General features: G+C 35.7%; 1 protein-coding gene across 4 annotated transcripts in view; it reads right to left on the reverse strand.

Moving 5' to 3' along the window:
- OSBPL8 (oxysterol binding protein like 8) overlaps window positions 1–19506 on the reverse strand; it is a 187813-nt gene that overhangs the window by 6141 nt on the left and 162166 nt on the right. For all 4 annotated transcript variants that reach the window (XM_029204668.1, XM_029204669.1, XM_029204671.1 and 1 more), the window contains 5 exons: window positions 18013–18110; window positions 16141–16230; window positions 14728–14864; window positions 12888–13073; window positions 12132–12219 (listed from right to left, as the gene is read on the reverse strand). In XM_029204668.1, the coding sequence (XP_029060501.1) occupies window positions 12132–12219; window positions 12888–13073; window positions 14728–14864; window positions 16141–16230; window positions 18013–18110 (599 nt within the window). The remainder of the gene's footprint in view (window positions 1–12131; window positions 12220–12887; window positions 13074–14727; window positions 14865–16140; window positions 16231–18012; window positions 18111–19506) is intronic.

The raw sequence follows: 19506 nt of genomic DNA on the forward strand, positions 1-19506 counted from the left end.
TAAATTTTGCCATTTTAAGTGTACAATTCAGTTGTATTAAGTACATTCATAATATTTTGCAACCATCACCACTACTTCCAAAACATATCCATTATCCCAAAGACAGACTCTGTAACAATTAAGCAATAACTCCTTATTCTCTTCTCCCCTCAGTCCCTAGTAACCTCTAATCTTTCTATGAATTTGCTTATTCTAGATATTTTATATAAGTAGAATCAAACAGTATTTATCCTTTTGTGTTCCACTTATTTCACTTAGCATAATATTTTCAAAGTTAATCCATGTTGTAGCATGTAGCAGAACTTCATTCCTTTTTATGGCTGAATAATAGTCCACTGTAAATATATACCACATTTTGTTTATCCATCTGTTGATGGACACTTGAATTGTTTCTACATTTGGCTACTGAGAATAACGCTGCAATGATCACTGGTGTACAAGTATACGTCTGACTCTGTTTTCAATTCTTCTGTAGTGGAATTGCTGGATCATATGGCAATTCTGTGTTTAGCTTTTTGAGGAACCACCAAATCATTCTCCACAGCAGCTGCACCGTTTTATATTCCCACCAGCAATATACAAGGGTTTCAATTTCTCCACATCCTCACCAGCACTTATTTTCTTTTTTTAAAATTATTATCATTCTAGTAGGTGTGAAGTAGTACCTGACCTCCCTGTGGTTTTGATTTGCATTTCCCTTATGACTAACGATGTTGAGCATCTTTTCATGTGTTTGTTGGACATGTGTGTATCTTCTTTGAAGAAATGTCTATTCAAGCCCTTTGTTCATTTTTTACTTGGAATGTTTGTCTTTGGTTGTTAAGTAAGGAGTTCCACATATATTCTGGATATTAAACCCTTACCAGATAAATGATTGCAAATATTCTCTCATGTTGTCTTTCACTTTGATAATGTCCTTTGATAGACAAAAGTGTTTAATTTTGATGAAGTTCTATTTATCTATTTCTTCTTGTTGTTCCACATGCCTTTAGTGTCATATCTAAGAATACGGTGCTAAATAAAGGGTCATGAAGATTTATCCCTGTTTTCTTTTCAGAGTTTTATGGTTTTAGCTCTTATTTCAGGTTGTGGGTCTACTTGGAGTTAATTTTTGTATATGGTTTGAGGTAGGGGATCCAACTTCATTCTTTTACATGTGGAAATCCAGCACCATTTGTTAAAGAAGCTTTTCTTTTCCCATTGAGTGGACTTGACAACTCTGTCAAGGTATCATTTTTTTAGATTCCGCATGTAAGTGATATCATATGATATTTGTCTTTCTCTGTCTGACTTACTTCACTTAATATGATTATCTCTAGGTCCATCCATGTTGCTGCAAATGGCATTATTTCATTCTTTTTATGGCTAAGTAATATTCCATTGTGTATATACACCATATCTTCTTTATCCATGTATGTTTTGTTTGGAGGTTTTTGATTACTGGTCCAATCTCTTAATTTGTTACAGGTCTGTTGAAATTTTCTATTTCTTTTTGAGTCAGGTTATGTAACATATGTGTTTCTAGAAATTTGTCCATTTCATCTAGGTTACCTAATTTGTTGGCATACAAATATTCATAATATTCTCTTATAATCCTTTTTATTTCTGTAAGGTCAGTAGTAATGTCCTCACTTTCATTTCTGCTTTTAGCTATTTTCGTCTTCTTGCTTTTTTTCTTTCTTAGTCTAGCTAAATGTTTGTCAACTTTGCTGACCTTTTCAAAGAACTAACTTTTAGTTTCATTGATTCTATTGTTTTTCTATTCTCTATTTTGTTTATTTCCATTCCAAATTTCCTTCTGCTGGCTTTGGGTTTAGTTTTTCCCTTCCTTTTCTAGATCCTCATTGTTAAGTTAGGTTATTGACTGGACATCTTTCTTCTTTTTTAATATAGGTATTCACAGCTGTATATTTCCCTTTGAGCACTGCCTTTGCTGCATCTTATAAGTTTTGGTATGTTGTGGTTTTTGTTTTTGTTTTTCTTCATTCATCTAAGTGTTTTCTAATTTCCCTTATGATTTCTTCTTTGATTCACTGGTGTTGTTTAGAGTGTCTTGTTTAATTTCCACATATTTGTAAATTTCCCAAGTTTCTTTCCGTTATTGATTTCTAGCTTCATTCCAGTGTGGCTGGAAAAGATAGTTTGCATGATTTTAATTTTTAAAAAAATTATTTAGATATGTTATGTAGCTTAACATATGTTCTATCCTGGAGAATGTTCCATGTTTACTTGAGAAGAATATGTATTTGTTGTTGTTGGGTAGAATATTCTATATATATATGTTAGGATTAGTTGGTTTATTGTGTGGGTCAAGACTTCTGTTTCCTTATTGATCTTCTATCTAGATGTTCTATTCATTATTGAGAGTGATACTGTAGTGTTCATCTATTGTTGTAGAATGGTCTATTTTTTCCTTCATTCGGTCAATGTTTGCATCATACATTTTGGGGCTTCATAGATTGGTACATATGTAGAGATAAACTGGCTCTTTTATCAATACATAATGTCTTTTTTTGTCTCTTGTAATAGTTTCTGACTTGAAGTCTATTTTGTCCAATATTAGTATAGCCATCCCAGCTCTCTTTTGGTTACTATTTGCATGGAATAACTTTTTCTATCCTTCCATTTTACTCTATTTGTGTCTTTGGATCTAAAGTGAATCTCTTGTAGACAGCATATAATTGGATCATGTTTGTCTTAATCCGTTCTGCCAATCTGCCTTTTGAATAGAGAGTTTAATCAATTTACACTTAAGGTAATTACTGATAAGGAAGAAATTCTGCCATTTTGCTGTTTTCTGTATGTCCTATATCTTTTTATGATCTTCATTTTTTTCATTACTACTTTCGTGTTTAATTGATATTTTTTGGAATGAATTGTTTTGATTCCTTTCTCATTTCCTCTTGTATATGTGTTTTAGATATTTTCTTTGCGGTTATCATGAGAATGACATTTATGCCTAAATTTATTACAATCTAGCTTGAATTGATACCAACTTAATTTCAATAGCACACAAAAACTTGGTTGCTTAACAGCTCCATTGCCCCTCCCTATATGTTTTTGTTGTCACAAATTACATCTTTATGCACCGTATGCTCAGTAACATAGATCTGTAATTATTTTTCATTCATTTAATCTTTCAAATTCTGAAAAAAATAAGAAGTGTAGTTGTAAACTAAAACTACAATAACACTGGCTTTTATATTTGCCCATCCATTTACCTCTACTGAAAATCTTTATTTCTTCATACAGCTTTGAGTTTCATTTCAACCTGAAGGACTATTTTAGCATTTCTTATATGGAAGGTCTAGTGGTAATGACCTCACTCATCTGGAAATGTCTTAATTTCTCCCCCATTTTTGAAGGACTGTTTTGCCATATATAGAATTCTTGTTTGACAAGTTTTTTCTTCCAGCACTTTAAATATGTCATCTCATGCCTTTTGGCCTCCATGGTTTCTAGTGAGAAATTGGCTACTATTCCTATCAAGGATCGCTTATATGTGACAAGTTGCTTCTCTCTTGCTGCTTTCAAGATTCTTTTTGTCTTTGACTTTTGACAGTTTGCTTATAATGTCTTGGTGTGGGGGTCTCTTTGAGTTTATCCTATTTAAGAGTTTGTTGAACTTCTTGGATTTATAGACTCATATCTCTCATTAAATTTGGGGATTTGGTGGACTTTTTTCTTTAAATATTCTTTTGCCTCTTTCTCTTCTTCTTCTCTTTCTGGGACTCCCTTAATGTATATGATGATCCACTTGATGGTGCCCTATAGGTCCCTTAGGCTCTGTTCACTTTCTTCATTCCTTTCTTTCTGTTCCTCAGACTAGATAATTTCAATTGTCCAATCTCTGAGTTAGCTGATTCTTGCATTCCACCTTCTCCAAATCTGCTGTTGAATATCTTAGTGAATATTTCATTTCAATTATTGTATTTCTGAGCTCCAGAATTTGTTTGGTTTCATTGTATAATTTCTCTTTATTGATATTCTGATTTTGTCTATATAACTTTTTCTTGATTTCCTTTAGTTCTTTGTCCTTGTTTCCTTTAACTCTTTGAACATACTTAAGATAACTGTTTTAAAGTCTTTGGTAAGTCTGGTATCTGGACTTTATCGGGAATGGTTTCTGTCAACTTATTGTTCCTTTTAATGGGTTCGTATTTCCCTGTTTCTATGTATGCTTTTTAATTCTTTGTTGAAAACTACACATCTAAATATTATAAGGTGGTAACTCTGGAAATCATATTTTCCACTTTCTCCAGGGTGTGCTGCTTTCTGTATTGTTGAAGGCTATTGTACTCCATCTGTTCAGTGAATTTCCCAAACTATATTTGCAAAGACTTTTCTCCTTGTTGTGCATGGTCACTGAAGCCTGTGTTCCTCAGCTTGTGTTTAGCTAGTATTTTGACACAGATTTCCTTGAACACCAGTAGCTAAACAAACAAGACACAAAAACAAAAAAAACCCCAAAACCCAAACTCTCCTAGTCTTAGCAGACAGGCTCTGTGTAGGGTCACTCCTTCAACATTTCAAGCCTAGAAATTAGCCTAAGGTGAAAGGTGAGGGTTTTTGCAGGTCTTCTCTGAGCACAAGCATCTTGCCTTGGGCATTTTCATGGCTTTCTAGATTCTCCTGTATACATGGGGCTTTTCAACGCCCTAGTTTCCCAAAGAATCTCTCCCTAGCTTTTTCTCCTGGGCCTTACATGGCCTATTGTATGTTTTATTGGTAATCTTTTGCCCCAGGTATCTGCAGGTTGTTAGTTTGGCTTGTACTATTTTCAAGCAATGCCTGCAGCCTTTCTGGCTCAGCTCTGAGTTAGAAAAAAAAAAAGATGCATGCCCTGCATAAATCCTTCAGGTAGCCCCCAGACAGGTTACAAAAGACATACACAGCCCTGCATGCAACTTTCTGGAGGGGTCAACCCCAGTGCACCCCGCCTTATGGAGAGGTCGGATCCTGGCACTTCCCACTTCTGGAGAGGTCATTGGGGCTGAAGCCAGGCAGGACTTTGGGGGCACTCAGAAGCCTTCTGATGGAGCTCTGCATTTGAAGCCTGGATGCAGGAATTTTCAGAAGAGCATGGTGCTGTGCACGATGGCTGTTTGGCTTGAAAGACAGACCCCTGAGTCACAAAGGACACTATGATGCCACCCATAGATTTCCCCATATGCTGCACTGACACATGGCATGGTGTCCTCCTTTACAGAGAGGAGAGTTCAGAGGATTCTTCTCTTGCTGCCATCACTGAGACGTTATAGGCCACTGCTTTCAGGTAGACTGAAGCTGGAGGCGCCTTCAAGATGGTGAAGGAGTAAGACGTGGAGATCACCTTCCTCCCCACAAATACATCAAAACTACATCTACATGTGGAACAACTCCTACAGAAAACCTACAGAACGCTGGCAGAAGACCTCAGATTTCCCAAAAGATGCCCTCAAGCGACCTACATGCAGAGGCAGGGCCAAATCCAATGCTGAACCCCAGGAGCTGTGCAAACAAAGAAGAGAAATGGAAATTTCTCCCAGCAGCCTCAGGAGCAATGGATTAAATCTCCACAATCAACTTCATGTACCCTGCATCTGTGGAATACCTGAATAGACAACGAATCATCCCAAAATTGAGGCAGTAGACTTTGGGAGCAACTGTAGACTTGGGGTTTGCTTTCTGCATCTAATTTATTTCTGGTTTTATGTTTATCTTAGTTTAGTGTTTAGAGCTTATAATCGTTGGTAGATTTGTTTACTGATTTGGTTGCTCTCTTCCGTGTTTTATTTTCTTATATATATATATTTTTTCTTTTTTATCTTTTTGTGAGTGTGTATATGTATGCTTATTTGTGTGATATTGTCTGTATAGCTTTCTTTTGCCATTTGTCCTAGGGTTCTGACTGTCCATTATTTTCTATTTGTTTGTTTGTTTTTTAGTTTTCAGCACTTGTTATCATTGGAGGATTTGTTTTTCGGTTTGGTTGCTCTCTTCTTTCTTTCTCTCTCTTTTTAAAATTACTTTTAAATATTTAATAATTTTTTTCTATTTTAATTAATTTATTTATTTATGTATTTATGTATTTATCTCCCTTTTCTTCCGAGCCATGGGCCTGATAGGGTCTTGGTGCTCTGGCCAGGTGTCAGGGCTGAGCCTCTGAGGTGGGAGAGCTGAGTGCAGGACATTGGTCCCCCAGAGACCTCCCTGCCCCACATAATATCACGTGCTGAAAACTCTCCCAGAGCTATCCATATCAACGCTAAGACCCAGCTCCACTCAACAACCAGCAAGGTACAGTGCTGGACAGGCTATACCAAACAACTAGCAAGACGGGAACACAAACACATGCATTAGTAGAGAGGCTGCCTAAAATCATAAGTTCACAGACACCCTAAACCACACCACCGGATGTGGTCCTGCCCACCAGAAAGACAAGATCGAGCCTCATCCACCAGAACACAGGCACCAGTCCCCTCCACCAGGAAGCCTACACAACCCACTGAACCAACCTTACATACTGGGAGCAGACACCAAAAACAACGGGACTATGAATCTGCAGCCTGCAAAATGGAGACCCCAAACACAGTAAATTAAGCAAACTGAAAAGACAGAGGAACACACAGTACATGAAGAAGCAAGGTAAAAACCCACCAAACCAAACAACTGAAGAGGAAATGGGCAGTCTACCTGAAAAAGAATTCACAGTAATGATAGTAAAGATCATCCAAAATCTTGGAAATAGAATGGAGAAAATAAAAGAATGTTTAACAAGGACCTAGATGAACTAAAGAGCAAATAAACAATGATGAATAACACAATAAATGAAATTAAAAACTCTCTAGAAGGAATCAATAGCAGAATAACTGAGGCAGAAGAATGCATAAGTGACCTGGAACATAAAATAGTGGAAATAACTACCACAGAGCAGAATAAAGAATGAAAAGAATTGAGGACAATCTCAGAGACCTCTGGGACAACATTAAACGCACCAACTTTCGAATTATAGGGGTCCCAGAAGAAGAAGAGAAAAAAAAAGGGACTGAGAAAATATTTGAAGAGATTATAGTTGAAAACTTCCCTAATATGGGTAAGGAAACAATCATTCAAGTCCAGAAAGCACAGAGAGTCCCATACAGGATAAATGCAAGGAGAAACAGGCCAAGACACATAATAATCAAACTATCAAAAATTAAATACAAAGAAAAACTATTGAAAGCAGCAAGGGAAAAGCAACAAATAACAAACAAGGGTATCCCCATAAGGTTAACAGCTGATTTCTCAGCAGAAACTCTACAAGCCAGAAGGGAGTGGCAGGACATGTTTAAAGTGATGAAAGGGAAGAACCTACAACCAAGATTACTTTACCCAGCAAGTATCTCATTCAGATTTGATGTAGAAATTAAAAGCTTTACAGACAAGCAAAAGCTAAGAAAACTCAGCACCACCAAACCAGCTCTATAACAAATGCTAAAGGAACTTCTCTAGGCAGGAAACACAAGAGAAGGAAAAGACTTACAGTAACAGACCCAAAACAATTAAGAAAATGGTAATAGGAACATACATATATCGATAACTACATTAAATGTAAGTGCATTAAATGTTCCCCCCAAAAGACACAGATGGGATGAATGGATAAAAAAAACAAGATCCATATATATGCTGTCTACAAGAGACCCACTTCAGACCTAGGGACACATACAGACTGAAAATGAGGGGATGGAAAAAGATATTCCATGCAAATGGAAAGCAAAAGAAAGCTGGAGTAGCCATTCTCATATCTGGCAAAACATACTTTAAAATAAAGACTATTATAACAGACAAAGAAGGACACTACATAATAATCAATGGATCAATCCAAGAAGAAGATATAACAACTGTAAATATTTATGCACCCAACATAGGAGCACCTCAATACATTAGGCAAATGCTAACAGCCATAAAAGGGGAAATCGACAGTAACACAATCATTGTAGGGGACTTTAACACCCCACTTTCACCAATGGACAGATCATCCAAAATGAAAATAAATAAGGACACATAAGCTTTAAACGATACATTAAACAAGATGGACTTAATTGATATTTATAGGACATTCCATCCAAAAACAGCAGATTACACTTTCCTCTCAAGTGCTCATGGAACATTCTCCAGCATAGATCATATCTTGGGTCACAAATCAAGCCTTGGTAAACTTAAGAAAATTGAAATCATATCAACTATCTTTTCCGACCACAACACTATGACACTAGATATCAATTACAGGAAAACATCCGTAGAAAATACAAGGATATTCAGGCTAAACAATACACTACTAAATAAGCAAGAGATCACTGAAGAAATCAAACAAGAAATCAAAAACTACCTGGAAACAAATGACAATAAAAACACGATGACCCAAAACCTATAGGATGCAGCAAAAGCAGTTCTAAGAGGGAAGTTTATAGCAACAGAACCCTACCTCAAAAAACAAGAAACATCTCAAATAAACAACCTAACCTTACAAATAAAGCCATTAGAGAAAGAAGAACAAAAAAACCCCAAAGTTAGCCAAAGGAAAGAAATCATACAGATCGGATCAGAAATAAAAGAAAAAGAAATGAAGGAAATGATAGCAAAGATCAATAAAACTAAAAGCTGGTTCTTTGAGAAGATAAACAAAATTGATAAACCATTAGCCAGAGACATCAAGAAAAAAATGGAGAAGACTCAAATCAATAGAATTAGGAATGAAAAAGGAGAAGTAACAACTGACATTGCAGAAATGCAAAGGATCCTGAGAGATTACTAGAAGCAACTCTATGCCAATAAAATGGACAACCTGGAAGAAATGGACAAATTCTTAAGCATGCACAACCATCCAAGATTGAACCAGGAAGAAGCAGAAAATATAAACAGACCAATCATAAGCACTGAAATTGAAAATGTGATTAAAAATCTTCCAACAAACAAAAGCCCAGGACCAAATGGCTTCACAGGTGAATTCTATCAAACATTTAGAGAAGAGCTAACACGTATCCTTCTCAAATTCTTCCAAAATATAGCAGAGGGAGGAACACTCGCAAACTCATTCTATGAGGCCACCATCACCCTGATACCAAAACCAGACAACGATGCCAGAAAAAAAGAAAACTACAGGCCAATATCACTGATAAACATAGATGCAAAAATCCTTAACAAAATACTAGTAAAAAGAATCCAACAGCACACTATAAGGGTCATACAACATGATCAAGTGGGGTTTATCCCAGGAATGCAAGGATTCTTCAATATATACAAATCAATCAATGTGATACACCACATTAACAAATTGAAGGAGAAAAACCATATGATCATCTCAACAGATGCAGAAAAAGCTTTCAACAAAATTCAACACCCATTTATGATAAAAACCCTCCAGAAAGTAGGAATAGAGGGAACTTACCTCAACATAATAAAGGCCATATATGACAAACCCACAGCCAACATTGTCCTCAATGGTGAAAAACTGAAACCATTTCATCTAAGATCAGGAACAAGACAAGGTTGCCCACTCTCACCACTCTTATTCAACATAGTTTTGGAAGTTTTAGCCACAGCAATCAGAGAAGAAAAAGAAATAAAAGGAATCCAAACAGGAAAAGAAGAAGTAAAACTGTCAGTGTTTGCAGATGACATGATACTATACACAGAGAATCCTAAAGCTGCTACCAGAAAACTACTAGAGCTAATCAATGAATTTGGTAAAGTAGCAGGATACAAAATTAATGCCAAGAAATCTCTTGCATTCCTATACACTAATGATGAAAAATCTGAAAGAAATTAAGGAAACACTCCCATTTACCATTGCAACAAAAAGAATAAAATACCTAGGAATAAACCTACCTAAGGAGACAAAAGACTTGTATGCAGAAACTATAAGACACTGATGAAAGAAATTAAAGATGATACAAACAGATGGAGAGATATACCTTGTTCTTGGATTGGAAGAATCAACATTGTGAAAATGACTCTACTACCCAAAGCAATCTACAGATTCAAGGCAACCCCTATCAAACTACCAATGGCATTTTTCACAGAACTAGAACAAAAAAATTCACAATTTGTATGGAAACACAAAAAACCCTGAATAGCCAAAGCAATCTTGAGAAAGAAAAATGGAGCTGGAGGAATCAGGCTCCCTGACTTCAGACCGTACTACAAAGCTACAGTAATCAAGACAATATGGTACTGGCACAAAACCAGAAATATAGATCAATGGAACAGGATAGAAAGCCCAGAGATAAACCCAAGCACATATGGTCACCTTATCTTTGATAAACGAGGCAAGAGTATATAATGGAGAAAAGACAGCCTCTTCAATAAGTGGTGCTGGGAAAACTGGACAGCGACATGTAAAAGAATGAAATTAGAACACTCCCTTACACCATACACAAAAATAAACTCAAAATGGATTAAAGACCTAAACGTAAGGCCAGACACTATCAAACTCTTAGAGGAAAACATGGGCAGAACACTCTATGACATAAATCACAGCAAGATCCTTTTTGACCCACCTCCTAGAGAAATGGGAATAAAAACAAAAATAAACAAATGGGACCTAATGAAACTTAAAAGCTTTTGTACAGCAAAGGAAACCATAAACAAGACAAACAGACAACCCTTAAAATGGGAGAAAATATTTACAAACAAAGAACTGACAAAGGATTAATCTCCAAAATATACAAGCAGCTCATGCAGCTCAATATCAAAAAAAACAAACAACCCAATCCATAAATGGGCAGAAGACCTAAACAGACATTTCTCCAAAGAAGATATACAGATTGCCAACAAACACATGAAAAGATGCTCAACATCACTAATCATTAGAGAAATGCAAATCAAAACTACAATGAGGTATCACCTCACACTGGTCAGAATGGTCATCATCAAAAAATCTACAAACAATAAATGCTGGAGAGGGTGTGGAGAAAAGGGAGCCCTCTTGCACTATCGGTGGAAATGTAAATTGATACAGCCACTATGGAGAACAATATGGAGGTTCCTTAAAAAACTAAAAATAGAACTACCATACAACCCAGCAATCCCACTACTGGGCATATATCCTGAGAAAACCATACTTCAAAAAGAGTCATGTACCACAATGTTCACTGAAGCTCTATTTACAATAGGCAGGACATGGAAGCAACCTAAATATCCACCAACAGATGAATGGATAAAGAAGATGTGGTACATATATACAATGGAATATTACTCAGCCATAAAAAGAAACGAAATTGAGTTATTTGTAGCGGAGTGGATGGACCTAAAGACTGTCATACAGAGTGAAGTAAGTCAGAAAGAGAAAAACAAATACCATATGCTAACACATCTATATGGAATATAAAAAAAAAGTTTCTGAAGAACCTAGGGGCAGGACAGGAATAAAAACGCAGATATACAGAACAGACTTGAGGACACGGGTAGGGGGAAGGGTAAGCTGGGATGAAGTGAGAGAGTGGCATGGACTTATACATACTATCAAATGTAAAATAGATAGCTAATGGGAAGCAGCACAGGGAGATCAGCTCGGTGTTTTGTGTCCACCTGGAGGGGTGGGAAAGGGAGGGTGGGAGGGAGACACAAGAGGGAGGAGATATGGGGATGTATGTATATGTGTAGCTGATTCACTGTTATACAGCAGAAAATAACACACCATTGTAAAGCAATTATACTCCAACAAAGATGTTAAAAAAAAAAAAAGACATACACAACAATTTGTTAACAAGGTCTACTGTACTTCCTGTGGAACCAGGGCTCACACTGGGAATGTGGGGACCCTTCAAGACTGCCACTGCACCAGGGAGGCATTAGGACAAGAGTAAGTAAAAAATGCCATGAAGCCTTCTCGCTGCTCTGAAGTCACCTGATTCTTGATTCAGCTCTCACTTAGTTGCTGCAAACCTCTGACTGTTTTCCAGAGTTCAGGCAAATTTGGTTATGACAGTTTCTGCTTGATTTTTTATGTTTCTTTGGGGGCAAAATAGCTTGGAGCTGCCTACTGTATCATTTTTCTGACCTGAAATTTTAAATTGTGGAGCCAAATTTTAAAGGTTGGTATCCAAAGATACTACAAATTTTAAAAATTTATATGCAGAGCAGGATCTAGTTACTTTTTTATTACATACCATTGGAGTGCGATGTTTCACTTTGGTCTGGATAACACCATCTTTTTCGTACTGTATCATATCGTTAAGTGGATCCCATGGTCGAGTACTACATAAATGAAAAAAGACCACTTGTTTAATGACTAAGCAAAACGCTCAGAAACTTTTTAAAAAACTTTCTACTCTATGATTAGATTTTCATTGGTAATTATAAACTTAGCTGTAAGATTAAGATATGTCATATCTAATCTTCTGATCCTCAGCTTATTTTATAGGCTAACTACTATCATGGAGTCAAATTTATAATGAATGGAACATCAAGGGTAAAATCTCACATACTGTTTAATTTAAAAACTATTCATACTAACAATAAAAAAAACCTAGCAGGCTTCCCTGGTGGCGCAGTGGTTGAGAATCCGCCTGCCAATGCAGGGGACACAGGTTTGAGCCCTGATCTGGGAAGATCCCACGTGCCGCGGAGCAACTGGGCCTGTGAGCCACAACTACTGAGCCTGCGCGTCTGGGGCCTGTGCTCCGCAACAAGAGAGGTCGCGATAGTGAGAGGCCCGCGCACCGCGATGAAGCGTGGTCCCCGCTTGCCACAACTATAGAAAGCCCTCGCACAGAAACGAAGACCTAACACAGAAAAATAAATAAACTTAAAAAGAATAACAACCCAAGCCAAGCTGTAGGATGTTATTAAAAAAAAAAAAAAAACTAGAAATGAAGGCAAAAAACTATGAGATACTGTTTGTAATATAATTTTTAATTACTTACTCTGCAAACCTGTAATGCCATTCTCCTGTGAGTGAGTCAAGTTCAAATAACTTGCAAGTCCACTCTTCATTTTTTGTTTTCCGATCTCTGGCAGCTTGTCTTTGAGCTTCTTCTAAAACATACTTTTCTTGAGTAGCTTCTGTTTGGTCTTTGGCATTTATGGCTCGAGTTACCCGCTGCCAGAGTCTAATACATGTGCAAAAATAATATTGAAAAGAACAACAGAAAATCAAATCTGCATGGAATAGGCTTGACTCCCCTTGAGAGAAAATGATGCTCATGTGGGTTTTTGGCTTTGAGAAAACTTATGCTCGGATGCTTAGAAACAAGTAAAGATATAAAAAGTGATGCCTTGAATAGAGTGAGACAGTGGAGACCAATTTTTTTTCTTGGCCAGAGAAATTTATTACATGGGTTCTTAAACATATGGAAGTGAATGGTGCTGATCCACATGGTAGAAATGTAATGAAGGCTCAAGAATCCACATTTTTAACAAGCGCCCTAGATGAGTCTTGTACATACTGTTTAGGATCCACTGGCCTCAAAGATCCAGAAGTATACTGCCATGTTTCTCAACCTTGGGTGTAGGATTTGTCAGGGAATTAAAAAGAATCAGAATCTCCGGGAGTGGGCCCAAGTATTGCTTTTTTTTTTTTTTTTTTTAATGTTTCCCAGGTGATTTTAATGTGCAGCCAGTGTTGAGAACATTGATTTAGCAGAAAAAAATACTGAGGTAAAAATCTTTTCCCCTACTAAAGTTTAGTGTTTTACTAGATACTTAAAAATATATCTGTATTCTATCCATCTGGGAAGATAGCATGTCGGGCTCAAAGAATAAAGGCTAGGGAATCAGATAGACTTGGGTTTTATCCTAGATCTGCCACTTCTTGGCTGGTGAACTTAAAGTTACTTATCTTGTCTAAGACTCATTTTCCTCATCTTTAAAATACATTAAATTATACCCACATCTCAAAAATTGTCGTATGCCTTGGCAAAGTTTCACTCTGGATGGAGAGCATCACGTGGTTATAGCTGAAACAGAATTTTCAGAACTGGTGCATACGTAACCTTCCATCTTTGAAAACCTCAATTTTGAGCATACAAGGAAAGTGCACGTAGACTTGAATCCTCATGAGAAGAGAATGATATGCATGTGCAAACATGTAGTGAGAACTAAACTGCATAATGTGTATAAAGTACCTAGTAGAGTGTCTTTTACACAGCTACCCCCTTCTCCTACCACAAGGAAAGAAATAGAAGAATACGATTGGGCAGTATGTATACAATATTTTTGGTGTAAAAGTATAGGAGATCCAGGAAGAATTTCATGATTTAAGAACATAAATTATGGCCTTAATTAGTCCCCAAATAATATAAGTCCTCTAGAAGCCTGCACATCCAGTGGCGTGATTTTTGTATTTTAGAAAACAAAACAGAAGTAGATTTTGTACCACTTCGCCTAAAGTTCTACATGCCTAACCCAGGTTAGAAAACAGCTGCCAGATAAAAACCAAGAATCATTAGTCCCACCATTTTATGCAAACAAAAAAGTTTTTGTTCTTCTTCTTCTCTCTCTCTCTCTTTTTTTTTTAAAATAAGCCCTGGAGCAGATAAGAAGAGAAAGGAAAAAATAGGAAGTTTAGTTTAGAGCTGCAGAAGAGCAGCATGATTTGTGTTATAATTATTTGACATTCACATACACCAAAACAAAATCTTGTCAAATCCCACAAATGTTGAACTATTTTGCTGAATTAAAAACAGAAAAGTGACCATACTGTTGAGGGATTACAAAAAATACTCTTTGATTTTCATGAAGTGAGCTGAAAAGTGGTATACTTACTTCTCTGATTCAAAATCTCCTTGCTCTTCAAATTTTACAGTGTGCCTTATTAATCTCCACTGCTTAATGTCTGGTGTTGGATTCCAGAAAACCTCTGAATTATCAGTCTTTTTGTCAGTAATAAAAACTTCACTATCCTATATTTAAAGAAATTAAAAATTAATGTAGAGAATTATCTTTATTTAAAAGGGAATTCTGTAGTTTAGTAATATAATAATAATTTCTTCCTGACAATCCCACAGTGAAAGACATTTTTAAAACAAATATAACTAGCACTTTTCTAAAAGCCCCAAATCTCTTGTCATTCTTATAAAAACATTAAGATTAAATACCTAATACTTTTCATTTAAAAACTTGGTTGAATGCAGAGGAAGTTTGTGAGATTTCAGAAGTTTCACTTAATAAACAAATTTTAGACAATTACATGCAAAAAACCTCAACAACTGTCTCTGAATTGTCAAAGTAGAGCATAGTGTTTGCTATAGCTACAATGAGATGCTGTAGACCATCTACGTATTCAATATATGTAGAAAAACTTAAGAGCCTTTCTTAGCATTAAAAATCTTAGCACAATCTTATAAATTTCATTTGTTAAAAAACAGTTTTATCTTTTTTTCCAAATGATATTCAGATAGAAGTAAATTTTAAAAATAACAGCATTGTAGCCTCTTAGTTGAGTCTCTAGGTCCATCTTCATTTTCTCATCATATTTCTCATCATTTTCTGATTATAATGCAGAAAAAAGCATATACCAGTGTTTACAGTGAGAGTACATTTGGCAGTAGCATGATATAATCCTTTTTATTAATATAATAAGCTCCTCTTAACAAAATTATGTAAATATGAATTTAGGTCAGCAGAGAAGTAAATAAAAGCCATTGCTCTCAAAAAACACTGTATCTTTTCCATGGTCCTCAAAAGAAAATATAACCCTAATTGGAAATGCCTCTTCTGGTGAGAGGCAGTATACTGTTGTGTGTAAAAGCACGGCATTGGAGCCAGAGTGCTTGGGGGGAAATCTTACTTCACTATTTCGAACAAATTATTTAAACTCTCTGTGCCTCAGTGTCCTCCTCTGTAAAATGGGGACAATAATAATACTCATCTCATAGGGTTATTATACTAAATATTAAATGAGTTAATATGAGTAACATTTTAAAACAATGCAGTACATAGTACGTGATATGTAAGTGTTAGCTACTTTTACTGATTTAAAGTTTTGGAAAGATCAAATATTACATTAAACTAAATACTGTTGATACAGAGCAATACCAAAATATTTGTTAAATTGAAACTGATGTTGAATAGTGATGCTTTTAGAGATGGGATAAGTGAACTTATAAAATTTGATTTTTAATTTCTTTCCCACAGAATAGAATTCTTTTTGTAAAGCTACAGTATAAAAATACTTACCCAATGTCCTTCCAAAGTAGCTAGGACTTCTTTTCCCAATTTTAGTTTCCCTGATATTTGATTAACACAGTCACTACTACCTAGAAATGGCTTTTAAAAGAAAAAATATTGAAGAAACGTTTTACTTTTAACTTATATTTACATACAATGTAGACAAAAAAAACCCCCAAAAGTAACTGTATAGTTACAGTGCTGTTAAAGGCACAAATGGTGAAATGCTGACTCAAATTTTAGTCAGAAATGTTCAATAAAAAGAAATTTAAATTTGTTGCTGTGGAAAAAATAGATAAAAACAGACTATGTGAAGCCCAAACAAACATTAAGAAAGATCACACTGAAATAACTGGTGTCCTGTGCTCTCTCTTGATTCAAGACTGCACTCTATCAATGTTGCAATATTTTAAGCAGTAACAACTCAGTAAACATAAGGGGCTTAACTCATCTATTGAATAGCAACCCCTCCTTTAAAAACAAAACAATAAAACAATATCCAATCAAAAAAACCTTCTGAAAATTAAATTAGAAGAAATATATTTTGAGTTACTATATTGCCTTACTGATGTTTCTCCTCACTGACAAAATTTTGATGCTCCAATCTAATCTTTAAAGGTGTCATAAATTACTTAAGACCTCTTTAGTCATGATTTTCAAATATCATTATCACCATACAAGCAAAAAATCTGCTAAGAAGAAAAAAAAATCAAAGGGCATTGAATCAAATAATACTTAAAGAGATCCTTTTTATTAGAGCAAAGTTGCTGATTAGCTGGATATCAACATAGGAGCAATTTAGTCATAAGTATTAAATAATTAATAGAAATATTTTTATCTAAACGTAATGTACTATCCCACACCAACAATGACACTGTGAAAAGGTCTTAAATTTCCCTTTTACGCTGAGGCAGACAGAATTTTCCAAAGATGGCCTCAATTATAGCTGCCCTTCCTCCTTCAGCCCACATGTTCTTCCTCAATAAGATCCTGTCACCCTCTCACTGAGAAGTGGGGTCTGCATCCCTCCCCTTTGAATTTAGGTGGGTTTATAATTCTTCAACTAGTAGAGAATGGTGGAAATGATGTAATTTGATTTCTGAGTCTAGGTCATGGACAGCAATGCAGCTTTTCTGCCTTCCTCACAGGACACTTGTCCTTGGAACCCTGAGCTGCCAAGTAAGAAGTCTGACTACCTTAAAGTTCCCATGATGTGAGGAAGACAAACCACATGAAAAAGTCATGTTTACAGGTGCTCAGATCTGCAGTCCTAGTCTTTCAGTCATCCCAACATGTGATGACTTACATGTCATCAGACATGTAAGTGATGAGCCTTCAGATGTTACCAGGCCCCAACTGTTGAGTCTCTCATAGCCTGAAAGTCTTCCTAACTGTTGCCTCAGCCATTATGTAGCAGAGATAAGCCATCCCCAATATGCCCTGTCCAAATTCCTGGCCCACAGGACTCCTAAGGAACAGAACATAGCTGTTTCTAAGCTCGTGAGTTTTAAGAGTAAAGTGTTAGGCGGAAATAGTAAATAATAAAACTGTTAGTGTACACAGCATAGCTCAAGCTGATACATACTTTTCTTGGGAGGGTACATACTTTTTGGTATTCTATAAAGCAATGTTTCAATTTACTAAGAAATTTCCATTCATCCTCTTCTTAAATCTCTTATTATAGTGCCAACAGTTTTATTAATTAAAATTAAAAACAACAAATCATGGCTTTCTGTTGATTTGGATCTTCCAAGGCTGCCCTTTCATGAATTCTGTGCTCTTATATTTAGTTTTTAATTAGAAACTAAATCATGCTTTGTTCAATATACATCGTATAGCTCTTCTTTAATTAGATGATACCTCCTATCATTCTCTACTAACCTTTAGTTTGAATTCAAGTATTGCACTGTATCCAGTTTTTTGACATGTAATATTGACTGTTCCACCAAGCTCCAGTGTCATTGTGCCATAAAGAATTCCTAAAGAAAAAAAACAATTTTGACAAAAGGTTAAAGAGAAAGAGAGAGAGACTGGCTAATAACAAGTAGAACTTTATAATCTAATCTTCTAAGAGAAATAATTCAAGAGGATTCTGTCCTACTCAATTACAATCTATAATATACACATAAAGTTGGTTCTGTAGGATTTGAATAGATAACAGTTGATCCACATTATTTCCAGAGTCTATATTTACAAATTTATATTCTCACTAAAATATATTAGTAATCCCAAAATCAATACCCACAGCATTTTTGCAGTCATTCATGGACGTGTGCAGAGTGGTGAAATATTTGTTGTCCAATGTGCACACTGAAGCTGAAGTCAAACAAGGTGAGACTCTTGACTTCTGGCTTCATTACTCATGTAGTAAACAAGTGTCTTTTCTGCAGTATATTTAGTGCCACATTTTTGTGCTTTTTGTTGGTGATTTTACTATTTACAATGGCCCCCAAATAAGTGCTATCTGGTGTTCCTAAGCACAGAAGGTTGTGATGTACTTTATGGAGAAAATATGTATGTTAAAGCTTGGTTCAGGCATGAGTTACAGTGCTGTTGGCTGTTAGTTCAATGCTAATGAATCAAAAGTATATATGTAATATGGTGTCTTTAAAAAGAAACAAAGTTATGCTTTGATTGGTTGATGAAAATGCTGTGACAAGAGGCTCACAGGAACCTAACCATGTGTTTCCTCTAGGAGCAACAGTTTAGTATTCATTAATTCAGTGTCTGTGGTGACTTTATAGGACATAAGTACTACAAATAACAAGAATCAACTGTATAAGTAAGATAAATTTAAAAATCTCCGTATTTTGGTTCTTGACTAAAAACAGTTGGGGAAATTCTGAGTTTGACGAGTTAAACAGGCTGTGTGTGTGTGTGTGTGTGTGTGTGTGTGTGTGTGTGTGTGTGTGTATCTGTTCTTGGACTAAACTTTTTTTTTCCCGAATGTTCATCATTCCCATAGTTTGTATATTTTTACTATGTATACATAGAAACCACATAAGCTCATTTTGCACACAATCATACTATACATATCTTTCTCCAATTTGATTTTTAAACTCAACATTTTAGATAGGATTTAAAACTTTTTCAAATTTTAATATAATTTTTAAAGGTTACTCCCCATTTACAGTTATTACAAAATCTTGGCTATATTCCCCATGTTGTACAGTACATCATTGAGCCTTGAGCCTATCTTACCAATAGTTTGTACCTCCTAGTCCTCCACACCTATAATGCACCCCCCTCCCCACTGGCAACCACTAGTGTGTTCTCTGTATCTGTGAATCTGCTTCTATTTTTGTTATATTCACTAATTCATTGTATTTTTTAGATTCCATGTATTGAATATAAGTGATATCATACAGTATTTGT

Source organism: Monodon monoceros, unplaced genomic scaffold (genome assembly GCF_005190385.1).
Source record: "Monodon monoceros isolate NGI ecotype Baffin Bay Population unplaced genomic scaffold, NGI_Narwhal_1 Super_Scaffold_6, whole genome shotgun sequence".
NCBI lineage: Eukaryota > Metazoa > Chordata > Mammalia > Artiodactyla > Monodontidae > Monodon > Monodon monoceros.